Consider the following 26,915-nt stretch of genomic DNA (forward strand, 5'->3'; position numbering starts at 1 on the left):
GGAGGTGAGAGAGTGGGGAATGGGGCGGGCGACAAGCTCTCAAATACGCATGCGCCAGAGGCGCGAAGCTTTGCGGGAAGTTGAGTCCCGGCTGCCGCGTCGCCGTAGGTCTTCGGCGCCCACTGCGGTGTTCGAACTCTCTTTCCCGGCGTGCCGCGCGGTGCGGCCGCCCTCCGGGCTGTGTAAAGACCCCTCGGTCTAAGGCTTTCCTGTTTCCTGGTTCGCCGGCGGCCATTTTGGGTGGAAGCGATAGCTGAGTGGCGGCGGCTGCTGATTGTGTTCTAAGGGGACGGAGTGGGGGAAGACGTTTGCTCTCCCGGAACAGCCTATCTCATTCCTCTCTCTCGATTACCCGTGGCTTGAAGAGTCAGGGCGGCGGCTGCAGCAGCAAGGGCGGCGGTGGCGGCGGCGGCAGCTGCAGTGACATGTCCAGCATGAATCCCGAATAGTGAGTGCAGGAGAGCACCGGTCGGCTGGGTCCGTGGGCCAGCTTGGAAAAGCTTAAGGGGAGCGAGGAGGGCTGAGGCAGGGGTGGGGGCCTCGGCCTCGGTGAGGTGAGGGTGGTAGGGCAGGAGATGCTGGCGGCCGGGAGTCGGGCCCCATTGTCTGACCGAGGAGGGGCGGCCGGGGGGAGGGGTCGGGCCGGAGGGGTGAGCCGCCCGGGCCTGGACAGGTCAGGTTGGAGGCCTTGAGTGCCCGGCCGGTGCGGAGGAACAGTCTTTTGAGGGGGTTGGGGCGTTTGGGAGTCGGTGGTGGGGCGGTGGGAAGGGGTAGCTTCACGCGGAGGCAGTGACTTTTGAAGGAAGACTTGTTTTTAAGGGGAGAGGCTAGGGTGGGAGAGCTCTCCTAGAGGGCACTGTCAGACCCTGCGCCCGCACTCTGCGGAGCTGTCAGAATCGTCTGGGTGGAAACCAGCTCTACTTGTAAATCTTGAGCTTGTTGGCTCTATTCTTTCACCCTCCCGGCCAGGTTGCAGGTAATATGGATGCTTTTCAGGACTGCGTGGGATTGAGGGGAATGAGTAGATGGTGAGAAGAGATTTTAAATTTTTAGTGGGTTTTTTTTTTTTTTTTTTAAGTTATTTCCTGGAGTTCTTCAAGAACTCAAGGGGCCCATTTGCCATCCTGAAAACCTGGGCATTTGTGAGAATTTTTTTTAGAGGGCACTGAAGTCATTTTGTCTTCTGTAGGTCGAGAAAAAAAAATAAACAGACCTCTAAGACGTAGGAACATTTTTCTGATATTATCAAAGTAAAGGAAGACTGCTGTCAAGTTGAAAGAAACGAACGGGCTCTATGATCTGTAGGTTTTGGGTTACCTGCTTGAATGCTCGAAGATAGGGAGTGAGGTTCCATGACGTGTCATGAAAAGTTAATGCATTTCTTTTTCTTGCTTACTCAAGAAGTCAACACAGCATATGTGACACACCTGACACCTTTCCTGGGAACTGGTGTTCACTTTCCTTGGGAAGACTTCGTTGGGCTCCTCCTTAATGGACCTTTAAAATCCTCCTTCAGTTTACGTATATAAATTAATGAATGATTGGAGGAGATTTAATTGGTATTCCTCTTCAGCGTCAGAAGGCTTTGGGGGAGAGAGGGATTTTTTTTTTTTTTTTTTTTTTAAGCAAAAATCAGTGTTTTAAAAGCTGAGTGTATTTGCTGCTTTGGTCAATTACTGCTAAACATTTCCCCTAAAAGGTCCACCCATCAGTTTAGCTGACTGTCATGTGTGTGTCACATGGCTCTTGCAAAATGCATTCTGACTTCAAGTTTTGTAATATGGTGGTTTGATGCTGAAATGTCCCCTTTTGCACTAAACAGAAGCCACTGTATTCCATTAGAATTTTATATACTTTAAGAAGTTGAGGATAGTGTTCTCATAGTGCCATATTTGCTATGTTGGCAGTTTTTAATTTCTTTATCAAGGACTCCGAGGACAGAGTTGGTTTTGCATAGTTAGGGAGAGTTGAACTTGAGGTCCCTAATTTGGTGGTTTTCCTGGCATCAATAAAGTACATGGATTTGCCACTTATGGAGACTTGTAAACCTCCTCTTTTCAGGGAGTTTCTTATATTTGCTACATATTCTTAGTATTATAAATAGATCTTTAGGATTAGTTGAACAGAACCATGACAAATTAGCCTCTGAATTTGTTTCTCCTTTTGTAAAATAGGATAGTAGGAGTCATTATTCCTATCAGGGTAGTTGTGAAATTCAAGTGTATGTAAAAGAAAACATAAGAGCACTCTAGGTGGTATATGTCATCATGTATGACATTCTAATAGTGCTAGGATTTAGGAATATGATCCTTACCCTCAAGGAGTTTATAATGGGATATAGAAAATAGATTGTTACATATGTCAAATACCAGTAGATCTAGTTTGTTCCACATGTGCAGGATGGATAGGAGCAAGAAGATTTCAAAGGAGGGTGGAGGGCTGTGGTTGGCTAGTCTGGTTCAGGAAAAATTTATAGAAAGGAGACTTCTAAGGGAATTATTAGCAGATTTAGAGAAGTAGTAGGGAATGAGGAGGATTTCTCAAGGGGGAAGAAAGAAGAATGGTTAGTAAATGGCAGTGATAGCAATTCTTAAGTATATACAGTGCCAAACCATCGGTTAGATTAATGACCTTAACAGAATCAAACCCAGACATTTTTATACTTTTTCTGCCATCGGCTATGCCAGTACCAGATCTACTATATTTATATTCTAGACCGTGTCTATAAAATAGGAGTTTGGAAAAACCTTTGGAGGAGCATTACTGAAAATTATTTGGAGAGGAGGTGATGGATATTTTATTAGGGAAGGTCACAAGGGCAACCAGCAGGCAGATTTTTAACAATGTGACTTCAGCAGTTTTTTCGTTTTGTCTTTAATGAAGTTTGTTACCGTCATAAAAGTATTTAGTGAAAAATTGGAAAATAGAGAAAAGAAGGAAAAAAATTCTTAGAGTTTTATCACTGAATACAAGTCCGTTTACTTTAATACCTTGTTCTAAACTTTAAAATCTTAATTTTTTTCTTAAATTAAAACTTTCAATGGGTGAGTGCCTTTCATGATTCCATGATGTCTTAATAGCTAGCATTTATAGCTACATATATGTTAGATATATTATACATTATAATACATGTTTGTTGTAGCACATGCATTATATGCTGCTGTGAAAGGGGGTAGTATACTAGATAATATTTAAAAGTGCAATCTAAATGTTCCTTGGTTTTGGTTTATCATCTACTAATTTATTCCTTTTGGAAACATTTAGAACTCTTCATGGGTGCCACTGAATGTGGTAATGAAATGGGTTCTTGACAAAAGAGGTTTGGTTCTGTCAGAAAGAACAGGATTTTAGATTATTGGTCGACAAACGATTACCTGTTGGTAGCTTTTTTATTGAATGCTTTTACTTTATGATCTTTAAATTGTTAAGTTTGGTTTGGGAGTGAGGAGAAAAATATATCAGTCAAAGGTTAAATTTTAAGTTGTCCCTTTGACTACTTTCTATGTTATTTGGCTAAGCTTGGTTTGGGAGTGAGGAGAATAAGAAATAATATCAGTCAATGGTTAAATTTTAAGCTGTCCCTTTGACTACTTTCTATGTTATTTGGCTAGTATGAGAGAAATGACAACCCTGGATTATCTTTATGGTATAGAAATTAAGGGTAATGACTGACTTGTCTGAATTTCAAGTACAAACAAAAAGAAAAAGCAACTGGAAGTGGAATCTGAATAGTGGAAAAAGTAGATGGAAAAGATCAGAGCTTTCTTTTTTCTGGAGATGTGAAGAAAGATTTTGATTTTTCTGAGCTAGGTGGTGAAGCGGGCAGTGATTATTTCAGCATACTGGTTAAGAAATGCTTAACATTATTCTCATACCAGAAACATTTTTTCTAACCCATTAGCTTTTAGTGGATTTTTTAGTGTCAAGGAAATCATTTCAGCTACTTCATCTATAAGGAATGTGTTAATGAAGTATGTGTACCTATCATGGATATACCAGTTAACTATAATAGGAAGGACTATAGTAGTCTACTTGGATCAACTGTAGTTCTTTAATGCAGAAAAATTTTATAGTAAATGCCTTGTTTTTGTTTTGTTTTGTTTTTTAATATGGCTCCGGAGTGATGTTTAAGATTATGGCTCAAGATTTAATCAGTCTTATAAACAGCTCTTCTGTCATAGTAGACTTAAGGAACATTTGACTTTTTTTTTTGCTAGCACTGTGCTTTGAATTAATCTGTCTTTTAATATAAGGGTTTGAATGTAAAAGCAACTTAATCAGTCTTATTGTCTGTCAGTATAATTTCATTAAGTATGTCATAATTGGCTTTATAATTTTTATTTAGAACTTTTTTTTATTAGAAAAGAAGCATAAATCAACTAAAAGTAAGTTGCCTTTTTGTTGGTTGTCTTGATGACTTTTTGGTGGTGTTGGTAGTGGTTTGAAAAATTCAGAAAATTTTAAAGAAGAATAATAACCAGTATTCTCACTATTGGGTATATGATTTCATAATGTCTGTAGAGAATCAGCAGATGTGATTCTTTGGGTAGTGTAAGTTTCTAGGAGCTGTATAGAATCTCCACAGAATGAATCTTCAGAGTTTTGTGTGAATAGATGATCTTGTAAGATCATTTGAAGATAACTGAAATTTTGCATTTAAAAATTTCTTCTTTTTCATAATTACATTAAAATGGGAGCTGTTGACAGTTTCTTACATACTCCAAATAAAATTTTTAAAGTTTAAAAAATAATGTTAAAGATGGAAGAGCTTCAGAATCAAATGTTCTCTTGACAACTTTAATTGACTTTTGAAGAGAATTTTGCTTTATAAGTGATTTTATTTCTTGGATAGTTCAGTCTTTTTTATTCTGGAAGCAATCTTAGTAATTTGTGGTCTGACATTTTGTTATAGTCACATCCTATTAGCAATCCCTTGTGTACATATGTTTTCTTGGCCACTTTTGACTATACGATTATGATGGTTTTACTATTTGCAGTTGTAATAGTTCCGTTTTTAATAATTAAGAATAGATTGCTTTTGCTAATGTTATCTACTTTTGTCTCTAATATATGAAAATATTTAAGGTCAAATAAAATCCTTCTTAAAGTTTTTGAGATTTTTTTTTTTAAGGTTTGCTAAAAAGTACTTTGAGTATTTGAAGATGAAAATAAGCCAAAAATGGGTATTGGATGCCAGTGCATGGGATATTTTAGATGTGTTGCTTATCAGTTTTTTACCACTCTGTCTGAACTCAGTTTTGGAGTTTTAGTAAGAGTTAGTTAGGCAAGGGGTGCCTGGGTGGCTCAGTCATTAAGCGTCTGCCTTCGGCTCAGGTCATGATCCCAGGGTCCTGGGTTCCAGCCCCGCATCAGGCTCCCTGCTCAATGGGAAGCCTGCTTCTCCCTCTCCCACTCCCCCTGCTTGTGCTCCCTCTCTCGCTGTCTTTCTGTCAAATAAATAAATAAAAATATTTTAAAAATAAAAATAAAAGAGTTAGGCAAAAATGCCTTTTTTTTTTTAATCTTACAGGGAGAAGGGAGTGGTCAGACTCTTCCACTGTTTTCCTGTAGAAGGTGGAGCTGGTACTGCTTCTTTGATGTCTAGAATAGAATTTAGGGAAGAACACCTAGGTCTTGGCTTTTCTTTGGAACTGCTCTGTGAGTGTTTCAGATTATAAAAGGGTAATGGTGGGGTGATATTTGAAAAAAAATAATAGTCTTGAGGAGCAAGAGAACAAGTGTTGGTTTGTTGACTGACTTTAATAATTAAAGAAATGGGGTACAAAGGAGAAGTATGAAATGAAGCTTTCCTTGGTAGTTTTGTGGCTGGTTGGCTCAGGTGGTCAGAACACTCAGCTTTATTAAATCCAAGGTTGTGATAGGTTCTGATTAAGTTTACTCTGTTCCTTGTTTGTAGATTCCTAATTCTGACAGGTAGTGTTAAGTGTAAGTGCCTTTGCTCACAAGGGGGAACACCTTCGGAAACACTGTTTTTTAATAGTAGCTAGTACTTAACAAGTGCTTACTCTGCTTGGCATAAGGTCTTCACACGGGGCATTTTATGCAGGCTGCCCTTCAAACTAGTGAGCTTTACAAGTGAAGTTGAATACATTATGTAACTGAAGTTTTCCAGAAACAGTGATGGATTCAACTTGTCTGAATGTATTTCCTTTGAATAACAATAGTACTTAAATGGAATTATTCTTTGTCTTTTCCACTCTGTCTGTATTGTCCAACAACTTGATTGAGGGCAATTACTCTTTTTTTTAAGTTTTTATTTTAATTCTAGTTAACAGTGTCATATTAGTTTCAGGTGTACACTATGGTAATTCAACACTTCCATACATCACCTGGTGCTCATCACAACAAATTCACTCCTTAATCCCCATCACCTATCTCACCCATTCCCCACTCCCCTCCCCCCTGGTAACTGTTTTCTTTATTTAAGAACCCATTTCTTGATTTGTCTCATTTTTTCCCCTTTGCTTATTAGTTTTGTTTCTTACGTTCCACATCTGAGTGAAATCATATGGTATTTGTCTTTCTCTGATTGACTTATTTTGCTTAGCGTTATACTCTGGCTCCACCCATGTTGTTGCAAATGGCAAGGTTTCATTCCTTTTTTATGGCTGAATAATATTCCATTATATATAAATGTATATTTTTTACATCTTTTGTCCATTCATCAATCGATGGTCACTTGGGCTGTTTCTATATCTTGGCTGTTGCAAATAATGCTGCTATAAACATAGGAGTGCATGTGTCCCTTTGAATTAGTGTTCTTGCAGGCTTTGGGTATATAGGGCAGTTATTCTTAACCCATTTATGGTCATGTACCCCTAGGAGCATTTGATGAACTCTGTGGACCTGCTCCCTTTGTGCATACGTGCTCATAACATTTTGCATAAAAGTGCATGCTGCTTTTTTTTCCTGAGCCTATTCATGAGCCTTAAGAATGCCTGATTTAGGAGATTGAAAACAGAAAAGAGAATGTTTATTACCACTCTTTCAAAATGTGAAAACCTAAAAATGACAGTTTAATTTAAAATCTGGTATCCTGAACTAGTTTTCAAATATGAGCTGTGTTTGGGCATGCTTTATTTTGATGACCTATTCTGTTCTTTCTTTTTTTAAAATGCTACCTTTCTGTTTCTCATTAAGTTTTTAATATATGAATTGTTTCCAAGAGCATCGAAACAGAGGCATACTAAGTTCACAGAACATTAGCATTCCCATTAAGAGCAATAGGTCATCTCTGTAGTATCTTTGCTACCTCAGAATCCATATGGATGTAGTTAGGGTAAATGCCTAGCCAAGTTTAATATAGTCTTAAGCGTTTGATGGAACTTATAAAAATAGTTGAATAGCTAGGTTTACAAAAGGACATTTGAAGCAACTTTGTGAAAGATACACTATGGATAATTATTTAATGCTTTATTTGTAGATTGGTAGCTAGCACCTGTCTTCATAAAGAGCAGTTGGGTTCATCACTTACTAAAAGCTAATGAAGTCTGAACTCTAAAATTTATCATGCTTTTTGAGCTGAGCTAACTTATTCTCTACTTAATGCAAATGTTCTAAATTAATTTAAACAGTGAATCACACTTTTATTTATTTTTGGTCAGGTCCTGTGTGCTAGTTCATAGATGGTTTGATTTATTCTGATAGGTTTTGTATGTATGACTTAACTTACTGATATTTTTATCATCTGAGTATATAAAATATATCATTGAAGGAATGTGGTGTGATAAAAAACGGCATTTGGAGTTACAAACCCTAGATTTAAGTTCAGACTGCCACTTACCTCTGCAAGTTATTTATGAGTTTTGAGCCTGTTTCTTTATCCATAAAATGTGATTAGTACCACCTCAGTTCTGAGTCTCCAGAGTAAACTGTACAGTACTATGCAGATGTTATTTGACATGTATATTCTAATAAAGAATGTTAGAATATATGTAAGTGGCGAGTGGTTTCAGTTTTAAAGCTTTTCTCACACGTGATTAATCATCACACAATTATGTCTGTTTTTGTCTACTTTTAACAATTTTTTCAATACAGATTTAAAAAAAATCTTCCGGCAAATGCATACCTATATGTGTGTGTATACACATGCATGCACATGCACACACACTCAGAGTTAATTTAACCTTAGAAGAAAGCTTGGTAAAGGAAACAGCCATCCCTTTCTCTGTTTTTTGATGTGTTTTTTTGATTATGAAACATGGACTCTGCTCCCAGGTCCTTACCAATTAGTTAAGAACATGACTAATGCTTAAACAAGTATAATCAGTATCATAGTATTAGCAGAGATTAAATCTTGTGATACTTTGAAAGAATAGAATGGCAAAATAGCACAAAAGATTTAGAGAAAAGGCCTATGATTTCTATCATTAACAGAAAGTTTTACTTATGTTTGGTTTAGCTGGAGAGTAACAGAGCACTGAACAGCAGGACCTTCCAGAACCCTTGGTGCTAGTTATGGGATGTGGTCAACAACTAACAATTTGAGTTGTTACCACCAGCCGGAAATTTTATGTATGTACATTCTTTCTCTCAATCCTGTGAAGAAATAGTATCCTAGTTTTACAGATGGGGAAACAGAGGCAGAGAAGAGTTAAATGGCTTGCTTAAGGGCATTCAGAGTAATTAGCAGAATTGGAATTTTAACTCAAGGGCCTGTGATTTCACAGTCCTAGTATGCCGTTTCTAATTTACTGTGGTTAACTCTAGGAATTTAAAATTTGAGCCAGTTAATTAAGTGACTAACATTTCTGTGGTTAGTTTGTTTTAAAATTCATGATTAGAGAGGTCTTTTTAGAAACGTTAAGGGTTTGTGAAGTACATGTTACGAGGTACATATTGTCTTTGACTTTCTCCTTCACATCTTGTGTTGGGTTGATATTTAAAGCTTCTTTAGGCTTGAAGTTAATTATTGCATCCATTCTCAGTTTTTCTACCCTCCTGACTGTTCCTGAATATTTATACTTGGGACCTTAAAAGTCATGAATATCTTTCTGTGAGTAAAGCAAGTGAAGCAAAGAACTGACTTTCTTTTGCTGGAGAGGGCACGATTGCTGCAGACCCTGTTACTATTTTATGTGTTACTAGGCTTTGGGAGTTGTGACTGGTGTGATCATAGTACTTAGAACTGTTAGTTGGGTAACTTTTAAACTTTTACTTTAGATTACAATAGTAAACTCCTGTGATATCTTGTCAGCTATCTGAACAGAAGCTTTGGATAAATAGCTTCAAAGTTTTTGTCAAAGCTCTTGAAGGTTTTCATCAAGTTACCTTGCAGTTTGGAGAGAGGAAGGAAGAATAATAATAAAAGCCACTTACTGTGCTCCTGTAATGTGCCAGATACTGTGCTACAGGTTTTAGAGGCATTATTTCTAATCCTGACAAGAAGCTTAATTGAGTGATAGAGGGTGCTAATGGAATATATTACAGATGAGGAAATTGAGGCTCATGGTGGTCAGTGAGTACCTTGCCTCAAGATCTGACAGCTAGTATGCGATGGAATCTGGATTCAAATACAGGTCTTTCCAGCTCTAAAACCCATGCAGGCTTTGAAAGGTAGAAGAAGTAGAGGGTAACACACCTCCTCCCTGGAATAGTTTTCAGCAAATACTTGTTATATAGGTTGTGAGACCGTCTGTCTATTCTCTTGTCCTCTTGTATGGCTTGCCACTTCTTTAGCACTACCAAACTTTCCTTCATTTTCAGAATTCCTGCTTTGAATTTTTGGAACACTGTTCTAAACAGAGCTAAAATGGAACCTGGAAAAGTAATTGTTTCTAAATATCAAAGAAAAATGTGTAGCCTTAGTAGATTATGGGGACAGTTTTTTAAAAATTGCTTGGCTATTTCCTTAAATTTGGAGGAATGACTCTTGTACTCTCAGATTCTTGATAATTGATTATTTTGACTGTTTATCTTGAGTAACAGACTGCTTTTGTCCATGGCTGAAGGTTTATTTTGTTTTTTATTTAGTTTAACCCTTAAAGTAATACGTGCTTTATAAAATTCAAACAATGTAGAAACATGTGAAGGAACTGGAAGTTCTTACCTCTTTTCTCCAGCCTGATGGTCAATTTTGAATTGTTTTCTGTGGAGCATACTTAAAATGAGTGAAGAAGAAAAATTGGTGTCAGACACAATTAACTGCAGCCCAAATTTTAATTAATCATTCCATACCCCAAAGTCTAATCGTGTATAGCTTAATAGTGAATAAAATTTGTTTGGCCACTATGTCATGATATCATAGTCATAATTTTGTTTTAAATTTTATATGTGAGCTTAGTTTTAGGCTATTTTCAAGTATGACATTTATAAAAAGGTAAAATAACAGGATTCCTTCATGCAAGTGAATTTGTTCCAGATGAAAAACAAATTTACTTTCCACTGAACTTTTTAAAAATAGTAGGCCTTTTCTAAGGTATATTTATATTATAGGTGACATTATGAAATTTGTATTTTGGGGGTACTGTGTGTGGATAAAAACAACTTTATGTTATAGTCCCTCCGCTGTTTTATTTTTGTCTTTTCTTCCTTCCAAAGGGTGGGATGTTGAGAGTTTTGTTAATGTCAGTCAACTTTCCCTTAAAAAGTATTCACTGACATGTGAACTGTATCTGATAATTTAAATTTTATTTCATAAAAGAAAAAAATGTTTATTTTCATTTAATCCAAAAAGTTGACTTCAAATACTTGTGGCTATATTGGGAATGTGCCAATGCTGTTTGCTTATAAACGCAGTCCTACTCTACCTACTTAGAAATCATTTGTGTTATGACAGTTATGCTGAACAAATTTGCAAAGGTGTTATGTCTTTGAAAAATCCCTCTGATTAACACTTTTTCCTCTTTTTTGTTATAAGAGTAAGAAGAGCTTACTGCAGACTTTGAAAAAAGTATAAAGAAGAAAATATCAATTGCAATCCTAAAATTTAGAAGTGCCCATTTTCCCCCATATTTTTTTTGTATGTGAAAATTAAAAAAAACCATGTGAAATGGGTTATACTAAACAAAATGTAATCTTTTCACATAAGAGTGTTTCACATAGACAGTCTTTTTAGAAATTTTAGAATTCCCAGTAGCATTTTAGATTCAGACATAAGCAGATTCTTTCCTTACTACATATTTTATGTATGCAGTTTGGTAACTTCATGAGAAGGAAACCATTTTACCTAAGTAGAATTTTGAACCAAAGTTTATTTTAGTAACTTTTTAAAAGTATAATGCTTCATACTCACAATAGTTGTCTTTTTTAAAGGTACAGAAAATTTTCTGTTAGTGCTTGCATACAAAAATGGTAGAGGTATCAAGATTATGTCCAGGGGCGCCTGGGTGGCTTAGTTGTTAAGCGTCTGCCTTCGGCTCAGGTCATGATCCCGGGATCCTGGGATCGAGCCCCGCATCAGACTCCCTGCTCCGCGGGAAGCCTGCTTCTCCCTCTCCCACTCCCCCTGCCTGTGTTCCTGCTCTCGCTGTCTCTCTCTGTCAAATAAATAAATAAAATATTTTAAAAAGAAGAAAAAAACAGATTATGTCCAGATCTTAAATAATGGAAATAAAGAATCTCCAGTATTGCTAAAGTAGACCATGAATTGACTTACAGGAGAAACTGATAGCAAAAAGTTTTTCACTTGCTATTATCTTTGATGCCCCACCATCCAGTTGTTAAAGGCTGTTAATTTCCCCAAATCTACCCCTGTCTAGCCTTAATCTGTGTCAGTCTTACCTTAACTTTCTTAGCTTTCTCACTGAATTATCTCCTCTTTAAATTAAAATGCTTGTGTTGTTATAAGTTCAGCAGTTCAAAAGAGTTTTCCCTGATAATAAAAATACTTGTGCCTGAAAAGCAGCTATTAAGTTTTTATTTTATAGATTCCAGCATGATTTATGATTTGTTGATTTAACTTGAGAAAACACAAAATGTCTCTCTTATGTTTAAAAAATATCAGGAGCTAGCTTATCAAAGAGATTGTTGTTTTGTACCCATTTCACTAATGTCCTCACACTTTATTTTTTTAAACCTTTTTATTTTGAAATAAATTTAGATTTATAGAAGAGTTGTAAAAACAGTACACGAATTCCTGTATACCCTTCGCCTAGCTTCCTCTTAATATTAACATCTTTCATACCAAGGTACATTTATCAAAATTAAGAAATTAATATTGGTACATTATTAACTAAACTATAGACTTTTATTACAGTTTCTTCAGTTTTTCTGTTAATGTCCGTCTTCTTTTGCAGAATGTAGTCCAGGATACTATGTTGTATTTAGTTGGTTCTACTTGTTAGCCTCCTTCAGTCTGTGAGTTTCTCAGTCTCCTCTTTTTCATGATCTTGACACTTCTGAAGAGTACTATTAGGTATTTTGTAGAATGTCCTTCAATTTGGATTTGTCTGATGTTTTCTCATAATTGGACTGGGGTTATGGACTTTGGGGAAGATACTATAAAGGTGAAGCACTCTACTCGCCACATCATATCAGAGGGTACATGATATCAACATGACTTATTCCTGGTGATATTCACCTTAATCACTTAAAGTGTTGGCTCTCAGGTTTCTCCATTATAAAGTTACTATATTTCCTTTTCCATACTCTTAGAAAGCAGTCATTAAGAGCCCACACTCAACAAAACGGAATTAAGTCCATCTCCTAGAGGGAGGAGTATTCAGAGAATCTGTGGACACATGTTAAAGCCACCACAGTAATAAATATTTGGCGGGGACATACTTTGAGGCCATGTAAATATCCTGTTTTTCCTTAAAGTTTATTCACAAATCTTAGGATTCACCGGTGGATTTTGCCTGCAGCAGTTCTTACTGTGGTGATCTATTAATGAATTTCTTCCTCTCTAATTCCTTCTACACATATTTTTAGACTCCTGTCAGGAAGATTGGTCTCTTCTCCCATTTATTTATTTAATACTTGATACCAGTATGAACTCATGGATGTTTATTTTATTCTTTGGCTTATAACCCAATACGTGGTTTATTTTGTGGCTCGAGTTATTCTGCCTTGACCAGTGACAGAACTTTCAGGTTGGCTCCTGTGTCCTTTTGACATGCCATCTCCCCATCCATTTTTTCCCCTAGTTTTTGCCCAAAATGTTAATCAAGGATGGCTGTAGGTCTTCTTTAGTTGTATCTCACGGGAGAATCTGATTAAAAATGCAAAATTAAAATGTTCTCTGATCTGTTAGCACGTGCTTTGTAAAAGACACAATGCTAGATTTTGGATACACAGAAGAATGAGTTGGTTTATCTTCACACTCACAGATATGTCAGACATAAGAGTGGGGAAAAATAGATTCCAGGCTACTGAGGGGGAGAAGATATTCAGTGTCATAGTAAATTAGATATAGACATGAAAAAGACTAGAGGAAGTTTTGAGAACGGTGAATAGGATTTACTAGAAAATCTAAAGTAGAAGAGTGGTTATTACAGTAGTGACTATAGATATCCGAACTAGAATAATACAGTTTTTTCACTTAAGTCAAATTATATTGTAGACTGATCCAAGTTCTTGGGGAATAGAGGAAAAATACATTTAAAGTCTCACCATTTGCTAAATTATTCTTGACTTTATACCAGAATTCTCACCTTATGCTCTGTATTTTTAGATTTGCATATTTTTGTCAACATTTTTACTGTATTCTGTTTTATAAATTATAGTTAGAGAAATATCTTTAAGCAGTCTCAAATCTCTGAATTCTCTTGAACATTCGGAATATTAATAACTTAGAAATAAGCTACCACAGTAGTAGGTAATTTTATTTTATTTTTTTTTTATTTTTTAGTGGTAGGTAATTTTAAATGTCCCAATGCAAGTAACATGCTATTGATCACACTCTTCAGGTATGTTTATTCAACAAGAGGAAGAAGTTTGTGAGATTGATTTTGTTTGCCATTCTCCTCCATGTCTTTTGTCATGTTAGTAAAGCTGATGGTTTGGGAGAGAACAAAGTAGTCTTTAGCAATAATTATCTCATTGCAGAGAAGAGTGCTAACTGTTCATATTATTTATAATAGCTGTGAACCTTAAATTATCAAACTCATAAATGTTTTAAAATAACACTTTTTAAAAGTTAAAGTGAATGTGATCATTAAAAAAGTTGATTTTTAGAAAATTGACTATTAATTTCATTTAACCATAATGTAATTTGTAACACTTATTAGGAGGCATTCCTGTTTTTCTTTTGCCAGCCTTATGGTTACTCTGAAATAGAGAAGTTGATCTTTAAGGTAATGAATATTTGTGGCCTAGTGCTGTCCTTTATTGTAATGGGTTACAGTACAGCCATTTCAGGGGGTTTTATTGAGTGTTTACTGGATGCCTGGCACGGTGCTCTGGGAGATTGGTAAATTCAGGGCATTTGTTGTGTCTACATTTCTGTTAAAAGCGAAGTAATATTAACGGTGAGATTATTCTTGCTAACTGAAATGTAAATTGTTAACATGTACCATGTACTCATTGCTGATGTTCAGTGTTCATCATTCTTAAGAATTTATTTAGCTTTTCAAAGGAGGGTGTCAATAGTACTAAAGTCAGTTAGCAGCTTTACTGGCTAATAAAAGTTGTTTGGTATTAGGTATTATTTATTAAGGGCAAATTTTACAATTATTACCCCTTCCCCCCTCCTTTTTTCTTTAGGATCTCAAATTGGAAAGGATGTTATTTAGTTCATCCTGTGCTTCAGTCCTCTTCCTAATGACTTGTTTAAAAGCTTCTTATTTCCTTCTGTGATTTTTATTTTGTTGCTGATTAAGGGCACTTTGGATTTTTTTTTAATTCTTTTTTTTTCCAGATATAATTAGGAACAATAAATGTATTATGATAACTTGGTAAACCTAGAAAAAATTTTTAAGTGATATGTATTACTATGTAAACCTAGGTAGCAGTTGATGAATATCCACAGAGATGATTACTTCTGAAAGTTTTATATCTTGCTTACATTTAACTAATGATAACTGTCATCTAAATTTAAATTGTGAGTGATATTTGGGTTTCATCTTAAGTTCAAGTATCATTTTTTTTTAAATCACAAAGGACAAAACTGAAAATCATGAATAGGTTTCCTTAAAAAATATGTAAATTCTCAATTTTGGGGTCCTTTTGAACTTACTTAAAAGAATACATAGCAGTGGTCCAAGTTGAAAAGGATCTGTGAGGGACTCCTTGGGAGGCCGTGGGCAGTATGTTGTCTTTAGGTCCAGGAAGGAATCCTGTTCTTGGAAGGAATCCCTGGGGCTGGTTTTTGAGTTAGGCCTGGGAGGTTAATGTATGTAAATAGAGCCTAGCTTTCAGTTTCTGAAGAAAGCTTTAATACAAACTTAGAAAGTTGGTAAAGTTGTATGTTTATGTAAACAGCATTTGATTTTACCACATCTCTAGTCGAAAATATTTTTTAATACAGGTTTTTAGAATTTAAATGATCCCTTTTTTTTTTTTTTTAAATGGGGAGAATTCCAGATAGATGCTAGGAAAGGATCGTAAAAGCCCCTTCTTTGGAGGATTGCTATGAAATAATGATCTGGTCTCGGAATTTGAAGGAGAGATTTATGTTTCATTGGCAAGAACAATGGAAAGTTAACTCCCTGTATTCTAATACTGCAGAGGAGTGGAATTTATCTAGCATAAGTCTCTTGGGCTCTCCAAGAGTACACATTACTTATATTTTCTTTCATTCTTTCCTTGGAAGTAGAAGTTCATTGATCTCAAGAGATCATGGGTGGCCTTGCTTACCTTTTACATAATTCTGTCATGTTTAGTGATTCATGAAAAGGGCTTCTGCTGTTGGTTGCAGTTTAGGCTTCTGAAGCCATTCATGGGCCTTTTAGAAGTCCTCAAATGAGCTATTGTTGGCTATATTTTTGTTGTAGAACTTAGAATGCAGTATGCTTGTTATTAATGTGATCCTCTTTTTCTTTTTGCAGTGATTATTTATTCAAGTTACTTCTGATTGGCGACTCTGGGGTTGGAAAGTCTTGCCTCCTTCTTAGGTTTGCAGTAAGTTGAAATTGAAATGCCTTTAAAGAAATTAATGCTGTGTGTGTTTTCTAGGTAGATAAAGGATTAAACAATTTTATTCAGAATAAAGTAGTTCTTCCAGAATTTATATATTTAAAAGCCTCCAAGTGTATATTCCCAGTGATATCTTGGACTCTTAAGTAGAGGAAATGCTGTTGCTTTTAAAAGAAATTCAGCTAAGCATGATTATAAAGTTAGAATGTCTAATACTCTTGGTAGAGTTCAAATAGTTGGCCTGTGTTTAAGTGACTTGATGAAAAAATGAATCTTCAAGGAAAATTTTGGTAGAATAAAGGAAAAAGCCAGGCCTGATACAGACTTTTTTTTTGACAATGGCATACATAGTGTTTTATATGCTACACTTTATGAAGAGGTATATAACTTTAAACCTACTGAATAGAACCCACAGTCTCCTTCATAGTCTTTCTCAACTGCCTTCAAATTTAGCATGTTTTCCTTCTTGCTGTCTAGGTCATTGGTTCTCAGAGTATGGACCAAAGACCCTTGGGGATCATCAAGACTTTCTCAGAGGGTCCATGAGATTAAAACTTTTATCCTAATAATACTAAGCCATTAGTATTTACTAAGTAAGTACTTACTTAGTACTAAGACAAAAGACATTTGCCTTTTTCACTGTGTTGACATCTGCTCTCATGATGCAGATGCAGTGGTGGACAAAACTGCTGGTGCCTCAGCACCACATTAAGGCAGTGCTAAGTGCTGAACTGTACTCATAGTCATGGTATTTACCTGTATTTATTCACGGGGCGGGGGGGAGTTTTCACTTAAGAGTGTCTGATGAGAACAGTAGAAATGAATAATTTCTAAAAATCGTGATCCTTGAGTATTCTTTTTTAAATGTTCTGTGTGAGAAAAATGAGGAGTACATATAAAGCACGTGTACTGCAGACTGAATTATGTTGGTTGTCTTGAGGAAAATAAAAGCACTTGCATAGTTGAGTTGTGAGCTGAACTAGCAGCTTTTTTCATTTTTTTAATTTGTTTCTTTTTGTTTTACTTGAAAGAACAACTGACAAACTAGTTATGTATAATTTGATGGTATTGGGCAGACATTTTCTCAAATGAACTGAGACTATCATTTCAAGGAAAATATCTGATGGCATTTGCTGTCTGTAATAAAATTCAAGCTTTCTAGTCTTCAAGGGAAGATTAGAAGTTTAGAAAACTTAAAATTCGCCACTGTGAGCTTGATAGCATGTCAGATACTTACTGTGACTTTTCTGATGAGTGACCGTATTAATGAATATCATTTAAAAAATGTATAATTTTTTTTTTTTAAGATTTTATTTATTTATTTGACAGCGCAAGAGAGCACAAGCAGGGAGAGCAGCAGAGGGAGAGGGGGAAGCAGGCTCTCCGCTGAGCAGGGGGCCTGATGCAGCTTCAATCCCAGGACCTTGGGATCATGACCTGAGCCAAATGCAGACACTTAACTGGCTGAGCCACCCAGGCACCCCTAATATAATTTTATTATATGTAACAGCTAGTGAAACCAAGGAACTACTAGAATAAAACATAGGTGGCTCTTTAATCTTGTGTGAAAATACTTTCTAACATGGAAACATATCAGGAAAGAAAGGATTGTTAAATTTGATTGCATTAAAATTAATGTCAAGTGCATGAAAATGTTAGAAAACATGATACTAGCAAAAAAATATGAAGGGATGATCTTCTCAATATATAAAGCACACTTACATACTAAATAAGAAAAGGATGTTTGTCCTAATGGAAATATGGGCAAATAACCGAATGGGCAGTTCACAAAAGAGGAAACACAAATTGACAGTAAATATGAAAAGTTCAATTTTATTTGTAATTAAAGGACTTTAAAACTAGGTAATACTTAATTTTTATTAAATTGGCAAATATTAAAATCAGGAATCATCCCTATATTAAATCAGCAATGCTAGGTATGTGGGAAGAATCTGGCATCTCTTGATGAAAATGAGTACAGCCTGAGGTGTCTGTTTCGAAGAAAATATTCTCTGGGATGCTTGTTGATCTAAGTCACAGGTTTTCAAGATTTTTTATTTATTTATTTGACAGACAGCAAGAGCAGGAATACAAGTAGGGGGAGTGGGAGAGGGAGAAGCAGGCTTCCTGCTGAGCAGGGAGCAGGGAGCCCGATGCGAGGCTCGATCCCAGGACCCTGGGATCATGACCCAGGCCAAAGGCAGACGCTCAACGACTGATCCACCCAGGCGGCCCTAAGTCACAGGTTTTCAGTACTGCCTTCCCACACAGCAGAATTGCCTGGGAAGCATTTAAAAAATACTGATTCCCGGGCCTCTAGAATAGAGATGAGCTGCACAAGGTATAATAATGAAATGTATAAGCTATGGGAGCACAGAAGGAAGAATCTCTAACTATTGGCCAAGAGTTAAAGAACGTTTGGACAGTCAGTATTGCCTGAGCTCAAAATCCAAGAATGAATAAAAATTGTGACCGAGGGGCTAGGGATTAGGAGGTATGCAGAAAGAAATACTGAAAATTTAGACAGAAGGAAGAGAATGTGTATTGGCTCAGAGGTATGCCAGTAAGGCACATTTAGGAACTTATAAAAATTCTAAGAAAGCATTTATAGTATTTCCAACAAAGTACCTGTCATGTGGGAGTGCTAAGTGAATGTTTATTGCACTCATTTTGTTCTCCGTCCTCTTTCTGTCATACCTGATACTTACTAGGCACTCATTTAGAAAGAAGTAAATAAATAAGATTTTTAAGAAATGAATGCCTAGTAATGGTGACCAGCATTTTGTCAAATTGCATTCAGTGCTTTAAAAATATCCTTTTACTCAGTTATTCTGCATGTGCATAAATGTGACTATATGAGGAAGTCAACATGGCTACCTCTAGACACTTGGAACTCTCTGACACATTTGACAATTTTCTTCGATCTTTTTTGTTTTAATTCCATGTACACATTACATTCAACATTATGGAGACTTGCCCACACTGATTTCATTTCTTCCCGTTCTCTTTTTTGGAGTGTTGTAATGCGAATCCCAAATGTGTCACTTCACTCCTATATACTTTAATATGCATTTCTAAAAAGACATTTTGGGGGCGCCTGGCTGGCTCAGTTGGTGGAGCATGTGACTTTTGATTTCGGGGTTGTGAGTTTGAGCCCCACGCTGTGTGTGATTACTTAAAATCTTTAAAAAGTAAATAAATAAAAACTGGACATTTTCTTATAAAATAACAATGCCATCGTCAGCTTAGAAAATAAATTTTGCTGATTGTCTCAGAAGTGTGGTATCACAGTTGTTTTGAATCAGGATTCAGACATGGTCTATACATTCCATTTGGTTGTTTGCTGCTTAATTTCTTAATCTAGAGTTTTTCCAACCTCCTTTTTTATTTATGTATTTTTCATGTCTTACTTTTTGCAGAACTTGGGCAGTTGTCATATAGATTATCCAACATTTTAGATTTGTCACTTTGCTTCATTGTGGTGACTTTAAACTTTTCCTTTATCCCTCGTGTTACTGTAATTGGAAGCCCAGAACTCTGCTGTTCTTATGGTAGCTACTAGCCCCATGTGGCTATTTAAATTTAAATTAATTAAATTTGAATAAAATTTAAAATTCAGTTCCTTATTCTCACTAGCTAGTGGTTATTGTTTTGACTAGCACAGTTTATAGAACCTTTCCATCATCAAAGAAAGTTCTCTTTGATAGGGCTGCTCTTAATAGATTTAGGCCCATCTTTGTTGGCAGAGTACTTGCTAGGTGTTGCTTTGTGCTGCCTAAGATTATTCAGTGGGTTTAGGTGGTGATAGCTGATCTCTCCATTCACATATCTTTTCACAAACATTTTCACTTGAAGAAAAAGTTTTGTTTCCATTCTGAATATCATAACAGATACTTTAGGAAAACAGGTGTAATTTTAAAAGTTTATCATTGGGTTAAACATTGTTCACACAAAAACTTGTGCACAGATGTTCATAGCAGCATTATTCATAGTAGCCAAAAAGTGGAAACAACCCAAATGTCTGTCAGCTGATGGATAACAAAATGTGGTCTGTCCACACAATGAATATTATTCGGCCATAAAAAGGAATGAAGTACTGGCACATGCTGTAACATGAATGAGCCTTGAAAACTATGCTGAGTGAAGGAAGTCAGACGCAAAAGGCCACATCCATTCACATGAAATGTCCAGAATTTGCAAAGCCATAGGGACAGAAATTGCATTAGTAGTGGTTTCTGGGGTCGAAGGGGAGATGAAATGAAGAGTGACTGCTACTGGGTTTCCTTTCAGGGTGATAACAATATTCTGCAATAAATAATGGTGACAGTTGTACAACCTTAGGAATATACTAAAAACTACTGAGTTGTGCACTTCAAAAAAGTAAATTTTATGGTATGTGTATTATATCTAAATTTTTAAAAGTCATAGCTAGGAAGTAAAAGTGACTCCTAAAAAAAAACTGGAAGAGAATGACAGGAGCATTCCTTTGTGGTGAATACATTGGATGGAGGGTCAGGGGAGCAAGAGTTTTGCTGATTAGCATTTAGAAAAATCATTTGTAATCATTGAAAATATGAAACCTTTTTTGATATGTATGTAAAGAATTTGCCTAGAGATGTTTGGTAAAATTAAAGAACAGCTATTGAGAAAATCCTAAGAAGAAACTGCTATTAAAAAGTGTATTGTAATCAGAACATGAACTGAGTACTGGAGTGGGATGAAGTAGCTGTTCTCAACATGTTATGGCTTATAAAGTTTATCAACTTTGTAGATAAAAGTTGACATTATATTTTCATATTTCCTCTACTGAACATTAATTTTGTATGTTGACTTTTTTTTCCCTTCAGGATGATACGTATACAGAAAGCTACATCAGCACAATTGGTGTGGATTTCAAAATAAGAACTATAGAGTTAGATGGGAAAACAATCAAGCTTCAAATAGTAAGTCATTTTGAGACTAGAATGTGTTTTGGAAATCATTTTAGTAAATTTAAAATGTATTACTTACTTTTTAACATGCTAAAATTGAAAGGATCTTAAGAATCATGTACTTGTGATAGAATGGTAGAATAAGAATTTAGATGAAAAATGACTTCTCTAAGATTACCTTCCTCGTTGAATTTTCTGTTCATAAAGAAATACGTGTTGTAAGTCGTACTTGGTCCTAGTTCTTTCTCTTGTGCTTTTATCAGTTGGGGGGGGTCCTCAGTTGAAGTTTACCTTAATAGTGAAAGTAGATTGAGCATTTCCTCATGTCTTACTGTGCTGAATACCGTGGAACATTAAAAGAAACCTTAGGGGAGAGGGTTTTCATGTATGTGGTTAGTTGAAAAGTTTTGTTTAGTTCTTTGTATTTATTAGATTGTATGTACCAACTCTGTAGAAACAGAATTTTATTGGAAAGGAACTTAGCTTTTTTAACATGTTTTACAGCTCAGAAAACTAATGCCAAGAGATTTAATGACTTGCCCACAGTTACTGGCAGAACCAAGTGACTCACAGCTTGCTTCAGTGTTTTGTGTCCCTGTGCCATCCTAGCCCCCTTATCCGTTTCTTCCATCCCCAACCCTGAATTAAAAACAGGCAATTGTAGTAGTTCAGTTGTATCACCTTTATATGGGTTTGGGCACTATGAGTGTGGACATATCACTGGTCTTTAAAAACATTAATTTCTGGGTATCTTTCAGTATTGACTCTTCGTACAAGGTAACAGAAAACCAGTGACTGCTAGAAGGAGTTCTGGATTTGAAGTTAGGAAACTTGGATATGTTATCTTCACTCTGGTATTTACGAGTCAAAGAGTCATGTGTTTAACTTACTTGGGCCTTTTTCTTGGGACTCCATTTCTTATCTCTAAAATGATGGTACTTGATTTACTAACTTACAAGGTAGTTGTGAGAACCAAATCCAGTAGCTCTCTGTGTGTGGATATGATAATGTATGTGAAAGCCTGTTGTAAACTTTTGGACATTATATAAATGTTACTGGTGATGTGACATACCCAAATAAATGGATGTTTGACAGTTTTTTGTTTTTTTAGTTGCCCCATTTTCTCATCTGCCTTTGATAAGAAAAAAGAAGGTACATTACAGAAGAACTGTGGATCCATACAAGTGACCATACTTGATACTACAAATTAGGACTTGCAAGGATATAGTTATCAGAGATAGCTTACTTCTTTCAACCCGTGAACAGATTACCTTTCATATTGATTTTTCCCATTGTATGTAGAGTGCCAACTTTATACTTGGTACCACAAAGAATATTGCAAAAAAAGATGTACCCAGCTGTCTAACCTAATTAGTAATGTGAAATGATTATGTGTCATCATTGAGCTCATAAGATTTTAGTGTATATTTGTGAAACATCCATTTATTGTTACTTTCCTGTGGCTGGAAGGCATCTAACAGGTCAGTCACTCGGTCTTCCTTTCATCTTCAGTGGGAATTTCCTTTTGCTATCTGGTGCCTTTTTTTTGAACACTTCTGGGAAGTTCACCATTTTTCAAAGCAGCTAGTTCCATTTATAAATAACTTCTGATTGTTAATTCTTTATATTGAGCTGAAGCCAGTTTCCTTTAATTTCTCTTATTCCTCTGCCTTTCGGAGCCGCCTAAACGCAATTAATTCATTTTCTATTGGCAGCTTGCCCTTTAGATTGATCTTATCACAACCTTCTACCTCTGAAGTCAGTCATTCCTTTCTGGAAGCATGTTTCCAGAACCTTTTACAATTTTGGTCACTCTTGCACATTGTAGGAGTGCCTTTTATTAAAATGTGATTCCTAAAATCAAATATGAGATAGAGTCCAGCCAGTGTGAACTACATGGGGTAAATCTTCTCTTGATTTGGACTTTGAATTTTTTTTCTCCTCTGCACTTCAGGATTCATGCCCTTTTCTCATAATTAATCCATTCAAAGATAGATGCAAGGTTATAGAGATGAAGGAAACAGAGCCCCCTAGGAAGAGATTCCATTTCAGTGGGAGAGACAAACATGGAAAAATCAGTTACCCTGTGATTATGAGGGGTAGTGAGAATTAGATACAAAGGGTGATCAGTTAGAGAGGAAAGTACTGTTAGGATGAAAAGTCACAGGAGTTTTCAGAGCGGCAAGGAGAACGTCAGAGATTTTACTCTTTGGATGCCTTTGCTTAGTCAGCTACAATTATTTATGTTAGAGTTTGTTTGGAAACAGTTTCTTCCTTTTCTTGTCTAATTTTGCTATCTTTGTGAAAGGGGTTGGTGGGTGGAGAAGGGAACTAATATTTTACGGAGCAGCTTCTGTAATCAGGCTAGACATTTTACAAACATTAGTTCATTTAAACCCCTTTAGCAATTCTATAAGGTGAGTGATAACCTAGGCTCTGTAGTTGAGAAAACTGTTAGGTGACTCTCCCTAGTGTTAAATAACCAGGAACGTAGGTTTGATGTTTTGAAGTCAGGTTGCTTTGACTCCAAAGCTCATGCTTCTCCACGGATATCCTGAAAGACTTTGAGGCTCCTCACTTACACAGTAGATCTAAATAGTCTTCTGCGCTCTCAAGCTTAGTACTTTGGACAGAAAAGGTAATGAAGCTGTGGTGACTTGTTTGTTTGCTTTTAGATTAACAGTTGTTAACATTTTACCTTATTTGCTTCATTCTTTTTTTCCTGGAGAATGCTAAATGTATTACAGACATTATATTTTACTCCAAAAATACTTTAGTGTGCATCTTTATTTTACTGTGTAACCACCATTTCACATCTAACAAAGTTGACACTAATGCCATAATATTCTCTTAATATCCAGTCTGTATTCAGATTTCCCCCCAATTGCAATAGGGCTGGGTCTTTAAAAAAAAAAAAGGATGTGGTTTCACTGAGTGTTCCTGAACCTTTAGTTTTGCCATTTAAGACGTTAGTGGGGATCAGTATATTCCAAAACTTTACAGTTCCTCCCTTTAGAGGCTGTTGGGGTCCCTGGCTGGCTGGGTCAGTGGACTCTTTTTTTTTTTTTTTTTTCATTTGACAGAGAGAGACACAGCGAGAGTGGGAACACAAGCAGGGGGAGTGGGAGAGGGAGAAGCAGGCCTCCCGTAGAGCAGGGAGCCCGACGCAGGGCCCGATCCCAGGGCCCCAGGACCATGACCCGAGCCAAAGGCAGACGCTCAACGACTGAGCCACCCAGGCGCCCCGGGTTCAGTGGACTCTTGATCTCATGGTTATGAGTTGGAGCCTCACATTGGGTGTGGAGATCACTTAAAAATAAAATATTTAATTAAAAGAAAGAGGCTGTTGCTTTTTAATCTCCATTTGTCTTATGCATCGAGTCCATTTTTTTGTGTTTTTAATGGTAACCATTGTGCTATTTCCCCATCAGTCTTATCTTTTACCAATCTCTTTTAGTGGGGTGGGTAGCTATTCTAATTACACACATATTTTAAGAAGTCATTGAGTAGGATGGGCGCCTGGGTGGCTCAGTCATTAAGTGTCTGCCTGTGGCTCAGGTCATGATCCCAGGGTCCTGGGATCGAGTCCCACGTTGGGCTCCCGGCTTGGCGGGAAGCCTGCTTCTCCCTCTCCCACTCCCCCTGCTTGTGTTCCTGCTCTTGCTGTCTCTCTGTCAAATAAATAAAATCTTTAAAAAAAAAAAAAAAAGTCATTGAGTAGGAGTAATTTAAACAAAATTCTCATTGCTTTCCGTAAAACCAAGGCTTTTTAAATCTAACAATTGAGTTTGCCTCTTGATGTTTTTAACATTTTTTAAACCCAGAATTTTAATGTAACAACATAAGCATTTGTTTTCATTGCTTGAGCCTATATGGTTAAAGTGTGGTAAATGGATCTTAAAATGATTTTATGAAAGTATATGGAATCATCTTTACATTGTTTTTCCTAGGATTGAGATAGTATCTTACTGAGATGGTTAAAGTACTATCTTGACTAGTAGTTATGTGAATTAGGTCCTTTCAGTGCATGTGCTAGCAAGTGATCCTGTCTTATTTGTGAAAGTACACAGTGTTAATGAGGCATTAGGCCAGCAGCTTTCCTAATCAAGTCAACCTGTCTCTGCATTCATACTGAATGCCTTACACCGTGCTGAGGGCTGTAGGGAATATGAAAAGTAAAATACAGTTTCTGACTCAAAGAGCTTATTGGGAGCATTACAGCAAGCTAAATTATAGGCACTACCTTCTTTTCTGAATCTTCAGGTATTTGGCAATTACCATGCAATTTAGGAGTGTGAGCATTGAGGGTTAATGTTTCCATGTCAAATCGGGATAATTTCCAAAACTATGTAAATTTTAAACTGTTCTCCCTCTTCCTGCTCTTTCCCCCAACTCTTATTTAACGGAATTGTTTGGATTTCTTGATTGTTTTATAACAGTGGGACACAGCAGGCCAAGAAAGATTCCGAACAATCACCTCCAGTTATTACAGAGGAGCCCACGGCATCATAGTTGTGTATGATGTGACAGATCAGGTAAGTTCCAGGAGGGAATTGTGCTACTGTGGCAAAGTAGGAAGTTGTTGTTTGATAAATATCAGATTCTTTGACTTTGCTTATATGGCATCAGTATTATACATGGCAGAATACTTTGTCCACTCCCAAATGTAAATGTCACATTAAAAAACATTTAAAGCAGTACTCTTTTTAAGGGACATTGATATTTTTCTTCCCTCCATTATTTGAATATCAAATAAATTGGCCAACCAAAATTTTATATTATTTTCCTTTAGTAAATAGGAAATTTAGTTTTTACATATGCTTTCAAGGGACTGCTTATATTTATCATCAACTAAGTAACTTTTTGTTCATTTTGGCAAGAGTTCGTAGGGAGCTGTGGATTTGTTTAGTGTATACTGTGCTCTTGGTGCGAAGTATTAGCAGGAATTTGTTAATTAGACCTCTTAGTGAGATTAGAGGTCTCTGCCTATGGAGGATATGGTTCAGAAATAGGATGAGCTGGAGGAAGATTTTTAAGAGGACAGTGAGGGGGCACCTGGGTGGCTCAGTCTGTTGAGCTGCCGACTCTTGGTTTCGGCTCAGGTTCAGGTCGTGATCTTGGGGTCCTGGGATCAAGCCCTAAATGGGGCTCCCTGCTCAGCAGGGAGTCTCTTTCCTCTCTCCCTCTGTCCCTCCTCCCGCTTGAGCGTGCTCTTTCTCTCTAAAATAAATCATCTTAAAAAAAAAAGGACAAATGAGTATCTAAAGATTAGCTCATGTTGAAAGAATGTAGGGGGTACAGAGAGAATGTGAAGATGGTGGTCCAGGGGCCATGAATGTTCTTTTGATCAGAAAGAAAATTTCAGGGTCCTTTTTTTCTATCAAAGAATGAAAGATAAACTTTGAATATTAAAATTTATTTTTCTGTGGCAAATGTTAAATCTCACCTCACCTAGGAAATCATAGCTAATTAGGAGATAATTAGAATCATAGACTTCAGTCTGTGCCATTAGAAGTATTGGGTGAGTTATGTCAACAGGAGAAAAAAAAATGCTAATTTTAAAAATCTCAGGTCATTACCATGAGATACTGAAGTATGAAAATTTTCCTTCCCTAAATATGTCTGTGGAAAAGAAAACAAGCATCTTTAATTTAGTAATTTAATATCTTTTGATCTCTCTAGTATTACAACACTTAGGCACTCTTGTTCATGAACCAACATTTTATCAGATTTCAAAAACCAGGTTTTTATATAGGTGTGTTTAAATTGCATATTCCAGGGGTGCCTGGGTGGCTCAGTCAGTTAAGCATCTGCCATCAGCTCAGGTCATGGTCCCAGGGTCCTGGGATCGAGCCCCGAGTCGGGCTCCCTGCTCAGCGGGGAGTCTGCTTCTCCCTCTCCCTGCCGCTCCCCCTGCTTGTGCTTTCTCGTGCTCGCTCTTTTAAATAA

The 26,915-nt window shown here is 36.6% G+C and overlaps 1 protein-coding gene across 1 annotated transcript in view; it reads left to right on the forward strand.

The window, feature by feature from the left end:
• Positions 1 to 215: 215 nt before the first annotated feature.
• RAB1A (RAB1A, member RAS oncogene family) overlaps positions 216 to 26,915 on the forward strand; it is a 28,117-nt gene continuing 1,417 nt past the window's right edge. The window contains exons 1-4 of the mRNA XM_032410841.1: positions 216 to 448; positions 15,948 to 16,020; positions 20,883 to 20,978; positions 25,406 to 25,501. Coding sequence (XP_032266732.1) covers positions 426 to 448; positions 15,948 to 16,020; positions 20,883 to 20,978; positions 25,406 to 25,501 — 288 coding nt within the window. The 5' untranslated portion in view covers positions 216 to 425. The remainder of the gene's footprint in view (positions 449 to 15,947; positions 16,021 to 20,882; positions 20,979 to 25,405; positions 25,502 to 26,915) is intronic.

Source organism: Phoca vitulina, unplaced genomic scaffold, assembly GCF_004348235.1.
Source record: "Phoca vitulina isolate PV1807 unplaced genomic scaffold, GSC_HSeal_1.0 scaffold12, whole genome shotgun sequence".
Classification (NCBI taxonomy): Eukaryota; Metazoa; Chordata; class Mammalia; order Carnivora; family Phocidae; genus Phoca; species Phoca vitulina.